The sequence below is a fragment of the Amborella trichopoda genome, chromosome 8, assembly GCF_054954075.1.
Source record: "Amborella trichopoda isolate Santa Cruz 75 chromosome 8, AtrichopodaSantaCruz75HAP2 v2.0, whole genome shotgun sequence".
Taxonomy (NCBI): Eukaryota; Viridiplantae; Streptophyta; class Magnoliopsida; order Amborellales; family Amborellaceae; genus Amborella; species Amborella trichopoda.
In genome coordinates this window covers 34,384,214-34,396,597 of record NC_142343.1, presented here as the reverse complement: position 1 = coordinate 34,396,597, position 12,384 = coordinate 34,384,214, and the positions used below count along the sequence as shown (strand labels likewise).

Genomic DNA, 12,384 nt, shown 5'->3' with positions numbered 1-12,384 from the left:
AGTCCATTGCCACCCCTAAAGATGGATGGACATGAGAAAAAAATGGATTTCAAGTTTTGGAAATAGTGCATCTTGTAAAACATTTTTAGACCGTCAATTTTGAAGATTTTCAAGTTTTCATATATGTGCTTGATCTATACTATTTTTAAAACTTAAATTATATAATTAGATATGAAAATATATCACAAAGATTTCTAGTATCGAAACCACATTTCTCGATACTATTTGAAGGTGCACATTTTTTTAACAATTTATTTGAAGGTGCGCTTTACTTTGATTATTTACATCCTCAGTCTTATACAAATTGCACCAAAATAACAATGACCAATGACTTTTGTTTTGAAATTTATCTTAACTTCTTGTATTATATGTGGAATTAAAGCAAAAAAAAAAAATAGGAAAAATTACATAAATATCCATTTTAGCTTCCATTATTATCAAAATACCAAATACTTCATGTTATTACTGATATGTCCGTTTTTTGAACTTCATAACAATTTTTTTTAAAAAAGCGAAACTACCTATTTTCGGTTTTTCAAAACCGAAATCCTGCCAATTTCAATTTTTGAAAAACCAATAATTTAAAATTTTTTATTCTTCAAGAACCGAAAATTTTTTCTCTCCCTTGTGGGTCCTCTGCATATTCTCTCTTTACCTCTCTCTCTCTACATTACACGGATAAAAATGGTTTTTTTTTTAACTCTCTCTCCCTTAACCCTGCATCTTTTTTTGGGTAAGTTTCAGCTAGCGTCTTGAGAGGAATTTGGCCTGGTTTGGATATTTGACAAGAGATCTCTTCTTGAAGGTAGGGCGTCATGGGCTGGGTCATCAACAAACTGAAACTTTCCATTTTACGCAATTTTTTGCAGGTTTTCTAGATCTTCCAAGTCTTTGCACTCAGAGCGAGCTAGGACTTACAATTTTAGCAAAAATTTTAGAAAAAATAGGTAAGAGTTTAAAGAGAAAAGACATGGTTAAACGTGGGGGTGAAAGGAAGGGTAGAAAGAGAATGTGTTTTAAAAACAAAAAAAATAAATTTGGTTGTTCAAAACACTGAATTTAAAAACAAAAATCGGTTTTTGAATTTGATTAGTAGAGAGAGAGGTAGAGAGAAAATACATCGAGGACCGAAAAGAGAGAAAAAAAATTCGGTTCTAGAATAATCGAAATTTTAAAATTTTCGATTTTTCAAAAACTAAAATTTTCCTGATTTCGGTTTTCGAAAAACCAAAAATTGACCTGATTTCGATTTTTCAAAAACCGAAATGAGTAGTTTCATCTTTTTTCAAAAAATTTGTTATGAAATCTATAAAATGGACTTATCAATAACAACTCAAAGTATTCGGTATTTTGGTAATAACAAAAACTAAAATGGGTATTTACATAACTTTCTCAAAAATTTATGTAAGGGTATTTTTTATGACACAATGATAACGTGATATTTTGAGACATTATCTATAATCTTGATTTTAGAAAAGATAGAAAGGGATTGTGATGCATTTGATTGAGAAAAACATATTCTCTAAAATCTAAAGTATTGTTAATTACCCAAAGGGAAAGTATATAATCAGACCATTTACCTTTGGTATAAGGTGGTCACAATTAATTTTGGCCCTTGGATGTGAAATTGGATGGCGGCCTTTATTTCATTGACTAAGCTCAAAGCTAAAAATAAAAATTTCTCGAACTTTGTGATAAACCCAAGTTATGAGATGATTCAAATAATATTTTTCAATATACACTATTTTTGGGACTCAATTTTTTCTTTTTTAAATATATCTCAATGTCCAAATGATCAATTAGAGGATTATGAGCTTTTTTTCCGTGCACCTTCATTCTATAGTTTAAGGTTCATGCTTATATAAACTTTCCAAAGAAAAATGTTGCAGTGTAGTCTTGTAGGATCATATTATTCAGTCCCTGATGTAAAATATCTATTCGGATAAAAAATTCAAACCCTCTTAATAAATAATAAGTGTGTCATTATTCTAAACTTGATATCAAAATAGATAAGAAATATATTTTACCGAAGCGAACAAGCATACAATATAAAGCTGCAGGAGCACCTTGTGGATAAAAAAAAGAAACCTTACATTTGCCTATATGTAATGAGATTAGTCGTCTCATCCAATATTTGAAAAAAAATCCGATGTTTGAAAAAAATAGACAGGTGACCGGGATTGCCCATCAAGAATCGATCCGATCGTGATTTTGAGACTTAAACATTCAAAGAATCATTAGAAATTCTTATAAATATGGGTGCGGTCCATATTTCTTATTATTTTACAAAAATATATGAATATTGAGAGTTTATTTGTTTGTTTGGATGCAGTTGACAATTACATTTATCATAGAAAAAAAGAGCATATAGTCATATTATAACATGAAAAAAAAATTCTTTAAAAATTTGCTTTTTCGTGAAAAGCAATTTTCAAAAAATTCTCCAAAATATTGGATTATTATCCCTAATTCTTCCTAAGAGCATATGCATCAAAATTCAATAATAATGGATAATATTGTTCCTAAGAGCATATACATCAAAATATTGGATAATATTGGATTATTATCCCTAATTCTTCCTAAGAGCATATGCATCAAATTTTGATTTTCGTATTATAACATGAAAAAGAACTTTTTCCTTTTTTTTAAAATGCCATTTTTCCTTAAAACTTAAAAAATTCAGCCATAAAAATCAAAATAATTGTAAAAAATAAAAATAACTCTGATTATTGACACTAATCCTTCTAGATGTCATATTCATCGAAATTCCCCAGCAAATTTCCATATAATAACATTAAAAAAAGCTTTTCAAATGCTAATTTTTCTTGAAAAGTAAAAAATCGAGCCATAGAGTTTAAAATAATTATAAATATGGAAAAATCTTATTACTAACACTAATCCTTCCTAAGAGCACATGCATAAAAAAGCCCTAATAAAATTAAGCAACTCACTAACAAAATTTCCATAAATGTATCAAACCCTAAACCAAGCTTCTTTTGAGCGAAATCTATAAAATAATCAGTATAGATTAAACAAATTGGAGAAATATAATTGTAGAGACATTGAATAGGATACATTTGAACCAAATTCCACCAAATTTGGTTAAAAAATGACTAAGAAATCCGTGTTTAGGCAGATTTCAGAACCCTAACCATAATGAAATTTCACGCAATAAAACTCAAGAAAAGATATAATTTTATAAATATATTTACTTATTATATATCCAATCTAAATGCTTAGAAATCCATAGCCCTCTTCAATTTTTAATGGATTTCAAGATTCCCGAAGCTGTGAGAACCAAATAACTTCCGGGCCAAATCACCATAAATCCATTGTTTAATCTCATAAATCGAAACACGATTTAAAGGGTTCAATTACCTACAATTAGAACTAAATTTTAGAGAAAAGGGTTCTAATTGAAGCTGAAAATAAAAAAATGGTGGATTTTTCAAAACAATAAAAAAAGTTTTATTTTATTTTATGGAAAATCAAAGGAAGAATTTATAGAATTTTTTCATATACCTAGGTCTTCTTATAGCCCCATTTCAATTATTGAATTTCATTATCAAACTGAAAAAGCACAAAATAAAAAATGAAAAAGAGGCTGCAACTCTCTATTATTGGTGCTCAATAAGGGAATTGAGGCTGCAACTCTCTATTATTGGTGCCCAATAAGGGAATTGCTATGCCCCTATAGAGAAGTGGCGATTCTTTGGTAGGAGTAGGCAACCATTTTCTAGAACCGGCTAATGTTTTATGGGTCTTGTTAGGCTGCATCACTTGTAGTGTATATCCTTAAAGTCTTCAACATTTTTAGATATTTAAATACCCTTGAATTGTAGTACAAATTTTTTCAAATAGGGATATTTTGGTAATTTAGAAAAGTAGTATGGATATTTCTATAAGAAAATAGTGACATTCTATTAGTAGTTAAAAAATAATTAATGCATTTTTTGGGTAACGTTGCATACAATGTGGTGATGTCATTATCCACTATTGTTAATAAATGTTTTTGTTTATATTAAGAATTTCTATTTTACCATTGATTAATTATTTAAAATACCTCTAAACAAAAACTGACTAAACTATAAGATTTTAAGGGTATACACCATCAAGTAGTGTAGCCTAACAAAACCCATTTCGGATATATTAAGTAAACCAACACGGTGCCACTGATTCTTGGGTAAGATAAACAGATTCAATTGTAGATAGCATTTTTTTAAAGGGTTCGGTTTGTATAGAGCCAAGGCTCTAAACAATCAAATTAGAGCCCACCTTCAAATAGTGTTGAGAAATGTGATTTCAATCCTAAAATCTTTATGATAGCCTTAAAATATATTTCACCTTTAATTATAAAATATAAAACTTAAAAAATAGTGTAGATCGAGCAGATTTAAGAAAACATGAAAAACTTGAAAATTGACAGTCCAAAAATGTGTTACAAGATGCACTCTTTCCAAAACTTGAATTCCATTTTTTTTCATGATCATGCATCTTGATGCCAAGCCGATCAATTTGAGAATATTTGGGAATCAAAACAACTTCTTCTAGTAAAAATTTTGATGTGGGCTTTAATTTTGATTGTTTAGAGCCTCGGCTCTATTAAACTTTTCCCTTTTTTTTAAGGAAAATTATTTCATTCGCGCTACACCGCATTGCTGCAATATGTAGTCCAAAGCTAAAAGGCACCCATCTTAAAGATGGATGCAAATAAGTGGTCCATCTAAAAACATAACTAACTATCCAAATATTTCCTTAATATAATTATTATTTGTAATTTTTAATTTTATTTTATTTTCCTATCATGATCCCCATGTTAAGGATTATATATCATCTAAAAACTAGGATCAAATTATATTTAGAAAATATACTATTTGCCAAGCCCGCATTTCTACGATATGCGGGCTGGCCGCTTAGAAACCGTGTCCTATCTTAAACTTAACTCATTAAAGGCCCACAAAAATGTTTAACTATTTTCTTTACAAGCGCTGCTGTGGGTGCATACTATACACTTACTCTGCATATTATACACCTGCTCTTTTGGTAAAATAAATTTTTTTATCCAAAATTCTGGGATCTATTTAGAATCACCAGATAGTTATGTATAAAAAATAAGGCTTTTGATTTCAATTTAAACAGATATATATTCGATTATTAAGTTTATAATGTGATCTTGTAAGAGCATACTACAGGACTTTCCTTTTCGGCTGAAAAAAAAAGTGTGGGGGGTTTAAAATGTGAGTGGTGAGCCACTCTAGTTATGTAAAAATTGATTCTATACTTCTAGTTCTAAAGAGATAACTCTATAAAAAAACGAAAAAGTTTACTTAAAATGTAGAATTACAGATACACCTCAAAAATCCAACGGAAAATATTGTTTTAATGTTGAAAAGCCCTCTAATTGATCATCTCGATGTCGAGATTAATGAACATGAAAAAAAAAAAGATTTTTAGTTTCAAAACTAGTGCATCTTGCAACACATTATCTAGACCGTCCATTTTCAAGATTTTCATATGTTTATAGATCTACTTGATTTTAACTAATTTTGAAGTTTAAAATTTTATAATTTGATATTAAAATAGATTTTCAGATAATCCTAAAAAAAATTTACACCAAAATTACATATTATGATAAAATTTGAAGGTGCACCTTAATTGGATCGTTTAAGATTGCAACCTTATTGAAACATACGCATAAAAAAAACACAAGGAACTCACTTAGGAACTTTTCCACAGGGGGCATTTTAAGAAAAAGTGAAAAAACAGCGCCGAGCATAAAATCTGAAATATTAAAGATATTTTTATTTCACAAATTCTAGGGGATATTAGCGTAAATTTTCCTCTTTAAATGTTACTTTTTAAATATTTTGTTACTAATGCATAAAACTACAGAGGTAATGAGAGACCCAACTAGTTGCTATTGGAACACTGCATCCACTAGCTTTTCAATTTGACTTTTATGAGCAATAAATTTTTTTTTTGTATTTTTGGGTAATTCAATAGGGATGAGTGGCCTTACCATTTTTGAAATAGTTAGTGGCTTTTGAAACTGTTAGTAGGAATGGAAGCCATAACATGCAATTGAGGTATGAGGTGTACTACCTGAATTGCAACCTCATTACTCTCCTAAACTAAACAGTCTCTCTTCCCACCCTAACGGTTAGATTTCATTACTCGCCTAAACTAAACAGTATCTCTTCCCACCCTAATGGTTAGATTTCTCTCACTATGGACTTGAGCATCCATAGTATAGTATCAGTGTTTAAAAAAACGGATTGATGACTTTTATGCCACTTTACACCACTCTGTAAAATTGAGGAAATCCCTCTCTACTACTGCTCTATATGTTTTTAATGTGGAAATATAGAAACCTGCACTTATTTTTCGATATAATAGTTGCATTCTTTTTATGTGTACCCATATTAGGAAGGTAGTTCATTGCATATCTTACGTTCTTTAATAGTATACAACTTTGTAATCCAATAATTAGAGCTCGGGTTTACATATTCCATAAACTCAATAATACATCTTCATGGGAGCTTAAGACCCAAATATACAAAAATACAGTTTCTAATATGGTATCAGAGCAGGCCGAACTATAGCTTGCCAATGTTGTTTCGTCTCTCTTGATCGTAGTCCATGTGGGTTTATCCATAGTCGTGGATCGAGTTGAAGCCGTCCCTATTTCTCTCTCGTTCTTTGCCTCGTTTTCATAAACACCGTCACTTTTTCCTATTGCAAAGTCATTCATTTTTGCACACATCGTCACAGTTTCAATTGAGTTGGCTTTTGCTTTGGGTTCCGTTGGGTTGTTTAGTTATTCATGGGTTTGTGATCCGAACTAGTAGCATCCGTATTTTGTTTTAATGACTTCAAGAGTTCCATCAGCTTTTATGCCCAATCGTAGGTATTCAAAGCCAATTAAGCACTTTCCATAGTGGGGTGTTTTTTCCCTTTTCTTTGCTTCCCATTCGTTTGCTTTCAGGACATTGTTCTCATTGTATATAATCCCTAACAATAAATGAACTTTGAAAACTTTTAAAGGTATTTTGGTCAAATACTTTTATAATTAATTTTTTTAATATTTTTATTAGGTGCACTTAAATGAAAAGAATGGATTTTACAAATTTCATGCAATTTAGATTTGTAAAAAAAAAAAAATTAAAATTAAAATACGAAATACAGTTGTGGCTGTTTGATCCATATTGTTGGGCTTAGACTATTCCATTAGCCCATGGCCTGACAAGATATTTTTCCTCTCTCTCTCTCTCTCTCACTCACTCTCTCTCTCTCTCTATATATATATATATATATAGCCAAGGCTCTAAACAATCAAATTAGAGCCTACCCCCAAAATTTCTTTAGAAGAGGTTGTTTTGATGCCCAAATATCCTCAAATTGATCATCTCCACATCAAGATGTATGGACATGAGAAAAAAAAGGATTTCAAGTTTGAAAATAGTGTATTTTGTAACACATTTTTTGACCGTCAATTTTCAAGATTTTCAAGTTTTCATAGATCTCTCTATCTACACTATTTTTAAAGCTTTAAACTTTATAAATAAAGATGAAAATATAATTTAAAGCTATCAAAAAGATTTCCAATATTGAAATCACATTTTTAGATACTATTTGAAGGTAGGCTCTAATTTGATTGTTTAGAGCCTAGGTTCTATACAAACCACACCATATATATATATATATATACTACACTAATGGTGAATTTAAAATATATTAGAATACCATATACTAATAGTGAACTTAGAATCTAGAGTCCTTTTGACCATAAAATACCCTTATATATTCAAAAATCACTTTTGACTATAAAGAGTTCATGTATTTTAAGAAGAATGTCTTTATTTTTTTAAAATCCCTCTAAAACTCAAATTTAAAAAGATTCCTTTGACCTTTAAATGATAAGTAATTTTTTAAATTACTAATATGCCATTCTAGAAATTTTCAAATAAGTTATTGTTAATATGATTTTTATATTTTGAAGGACACTTTGTTGTAAAAAAATTTTAGAATAGGAAATTTTAACTTCACCTTATCCTATATAGATAGGGGCAAGCTTTCTATGCTTCCTTTTATGCATAAAACATACATATATTCCCCTATGCAATTTTCCATTTTGAATGGACGGCTGAGATCGCTCTAATCACAATGTCACGTCTCTACACTATTTATTTTTTATTTTTTCTACAAAATATTTTGACACTAAATTTTGGGCTTCCACTCCTCTCTTAAACTTGCACTTGTAAAAAATAAAAAAAAATAATTTCAATAAAATAAAATAATCAAAATATTTTTGAAAGTTTCAAGCGGTATTTTGATCATTATTATCGGCAAATTCTTTTTAATATTTTTTTAGGTGCATCCGATTGAGATGATAGCACATACCAACATTTATATTCATACAATTTGTAGACAAAACTAGAAATAAAATACTCTAATGCGTCGGATCTAAATCAAACGGTTAGTAGCTCACTTAATCTAAATTAGATGGCTGAATATTGGGGAAATATATATCGAAGCATAGAAACCTTTCCCTATAGGTATAGGGGAGAGAGAATACGCTTTCAATTTTTACAACAAAATGCCACTAGGTATGAATCTCTCTCTCCAGCTTTCACAAAGAGGTGCATAACTCACCTTGAAAGCAACGAAACGGTAGGGATCTCTCTCTGGCTTCTGCAAAAATGTGCAGAATTCAGCTTTTTCACCAATAGTCATTACAAGAACAAATTCCCTCCTTAAAACAATGGAACCTATTGTTATCTCTAACAACTATCTCCCTTCCAGTGATCTTTGAAATCAGCTTTATGGCATTGTGGCAGTCCGTACATACCCTAAGGTTTTTCACCACACGAATTACACCTTCCTCACTACTTATAAGCCCAAATGCAATTGCTAACTTTTCACTATGGTGGCCAAGGCAATGCTCCTTCTCTTCCTCTTCTATGTCAAACAAAACTACTCCAGTCTTTGGAACATATCCTGCCTCTTTCATTTCCTTATGCAATTCATCAAGCTTCAAATAAATCTCATTACCCTTTATGTGTGATTTATCTCCCACCAAGAACTCATGGACAACATTTTCTACCTCAATCCAACTACACCCTGGAGTCTTCGTTATTCCCTTATCTCTCATAACTAACCTCAATTTTGCCGAATCATTCCATTTTTTATTCGAAGCATAAATATTTGATAAGAGCACATAATTACCTGAATTTTGCGGCTCTAGCTCTATTAGCCTCTTAAGCACGAGCTCGGCCAATTGGGTGTCCTCGTAAATTCTACAACCACCTAAGAGAGCACCCCAAACAACTGCATTGGCCTCAATAGGCATGTTTTGAATCAAATCGTAGGCTTCTTTCAAGAGCCCAGCTCTACCAAGAAGATCCACTATACATCCATAGTGCTCTATCTTAGGGGTAAGACCATAAACTTGACTAATACTATAAAAAAACTTGAGGCCTTCATCTACTAGGCCACAATGGGTGCACGCGCACAAGAGGGCGACAAAGGTGTTACTATCTGGCCTTATAACTGTCTTCTCCATTTGACCGAATAGACCTAGCACTTGTTTTCCATGACCATGCATTGCTAACCCTGATATCACCGCATTCCATACAATAACATCTAGTTCCTCCATCTCAGTAAATACAAGCCAAGCTTGAGCCATCCTACCACACTTAGCATACATATCGATCAAAGAAGTCGCAAGAACTGGGTTCGCTGTAAATTCTTTCCAATCAATCCTAGCTTTTACTCGCTCCCCTAATGTCAGAGCCCCTAGTCTAGCACAAGCAGATAGCACCCCCACCATAGTGAAGCAATCTGGTTTCAAATTTGCTTCCTCCATTTCAAAATAAATCTTCAAAGCCTCAGTAGGTTGCCCATCTTGTGCATAACCCCCTATAATTGCACTCCACGAAACAATATCGCGCTCGGGCATCTCATCAAAGACCTTTCGTGCCTTTTCCATGCACCCACACTTAACATACATGTCAACTAGTGATGTATTTACATAAACATTAGTCCCCATACTGGTCTCATTGATACATCGATGAACCCACTCACCAGCCTTAGCATCACCTAATCGTGAACATGCACAGAGTGCACGCACTAGGGTGAAGCTATCAGGCCTTAACCCTGCATCTACTAAGGCTCGAAAGGAATCAATTGCTTCTTGAAACCGCCCATGCCTCTCGTAACAACCAATGATGGCAGTCCAAGAAACCACATTTCTTTCAGGCATCTCATCGAACACTTTTCTTGCTAAATCAACAAAACCCAATTTGGCATACATGCTCAGCAAGCTAGTTTGAACGTAGACATCACATTCAAAGCCAAGTTTGATTATATGGGTATGGATCCTTACGCCTAATCTAAGTACTGAAACGGTTCCACAAGCCTTGAGAGCAAAAGGGAACGTGAATTTGTTGGGTGTTATGCCCGAAATTTGCATGAGAATGTACAATTCAAGGGCTTCATTATTGAAATTGTGGCAGACATAGCCTCTGATCATTGAATTCCAGAGAAAAATGTCGGGTTTTGGAGTTTGGTCAAAAATTGATCGACCGTAGTCGATTTGGCCTAATTCTGAACATGATTTCAAGAGAAAGTGGAGGTAATAGCTCTCTTTATGGAGATGGGTTCTGTAGAGATGGGCTTGGATTTGCTTTATGTTTGTCAATGTGCTGCATCTTTGCAATGCAAGTCTCATAAACTAATGGAAATGGAACCGAGCAAGGAGAGAGAGAGATTTTCTGACTGAGTTCCGGAAAAATACTCACGAAATTCGTTGAATGCTTATGAAGCAGCAATAGTTTCGTTGGTTAGTAGTACTCACTACTCAGTAGAGAGGGAAACGAATTCAGAAGCGATTCAAGCTTAGAATGAAATTCCCAACGTCTTTTTGTTCTCTTACTTGAGGCTGAAAATTTTCAAAATGTAAATAGATTAAGCCATTTTGATGGGCAGGAGACAAATTCCAGTTCAACCTACAACAACAGTCTCAGACTAAGACTTTTCTATTTCCTTGTAATCCGGCCTTTACCGTATTGGAAAATGTTTGTATTGAGGTGAGGCTCTAAACAATCAAATTAGAGCTCACCTAAAAAATTTCACTAGATCCGGATGTTTTGATGCCCAATTATCCTCAAATTGATGATCTTGACATCTAGATGCATGGACATGAGAAAAAAATGGATTTCAAGTTTTGGAAATAGTACATCTTGTAATACATTTTTGGACGGTCAATTTTCAAGATTTTTAATTTTTTATAGATCTACTCGATCTACATTACGTTTGAAGCTTTAAATTTTGTAATTAAATATAAAAATATATTTTAAGGCTACATCACAAAGATTTTCAATATTGATACCATATTTCTTGATGCTATTTAAAGGTAGGCTTTACTTTGATTGTTTAGAGCCTCAACTCTATACGAACCACACCCTATGCTATTTAATAAGTCGTTGTTGTTGTTGTTATTATTATTATTATTATTATTATTATTATTATTATTATTATTATTATTATTATTATTATTATTATTATTATTATTATTATTATTATTATTATTATTATTATTATTATTATTATTATTATTATTATTATTATTATTATTATTATTATTATTATTATTATTATTATTATTATTATTATTATTATTATTATTATTATTATTATTATTATTATTATTATTATTATTATTATTATTATTATTATTATTATTATTATTATTATTATTATTATTATTATTATTATTATTATTATTATTATTATTATTATTATTATTATTATTATTATTATTATTATTATTATTATTATTATTATTATTATTATTATTATTATTATTATTATTATTATTATTATTATTATTATTATTATTATTATTATTATTATTATTATTATTTGGAAATATTATAGAGATCCCCATAGTTTATATATATATATTTTTTTGGGTACTTTAATAGTAGGGATCGAACTTGAGATGTATCCCTGTAAGGGGCTGTTTTGCTACTTAGAAATGCATTTTCAAAAATGGTTTTATATGGATATCGAAATGATGGTTTTGTATACCTTGGATTGCTCCCCTAGCCACAGAGGGGGAACAGAAAGGAGCAGAAATAGGATCTAACATTAGCAGTTATTCCAAAGAAAGATAAGTTGTATTAAAAAAGATTCTTGGGTTTCTTATCGCATGCCGAGAAAGTATCCGTTCCTTGGTTGAAGGCTTACTATTCCTATATGAGTAACGTACCCATTGATACCTCCAATGGGGTGACTTTGTATATCTTGTTAGTGCTTAATGCTTCCCGATTTCACTCTAAATTAAGAATTTTTTTCAAGTGGATACATTGGATCCGTTCGTAA

At 31.2% G+C, this 12,384-nt stretch overlaps 1 protein-coding gene across 1 annotated transcript; it reads right to left on the bottom strand.

The window, feature by feature from the left end:
• Positions 1-8,476: 8,476 nt before the first annotated feature.
• On the bottom strand, positions 8,477-11,102 carry LOC105420101 (putative pentatricopeptide repeat-containing protein At3g08820). Its single transcript, XM_011622374.3, has one exon. It carries the CDS (start codon positions 10,727-10,729, stop codon positions 8,720-8,722), a length of 2,010 nt encoding a protein of 669 aa, XP_011620676.1. The 5' UTR covers positions 10,730-11,102; the 3' UTR covers positions 8,477-8,719.
• Positions 11,103-12,384: the final 1,282 nt, after the last annotated feature.

What these genes read in the sequence shown, in the direction of transcription:
- LOC105420101 (XM_011622374.3), bottom strand. Translation starts at nt 10,729, where the DNA reads ATGAGACTTGCATTGCAAAGATGCAGCACATTGACAAACATAAAGCAA.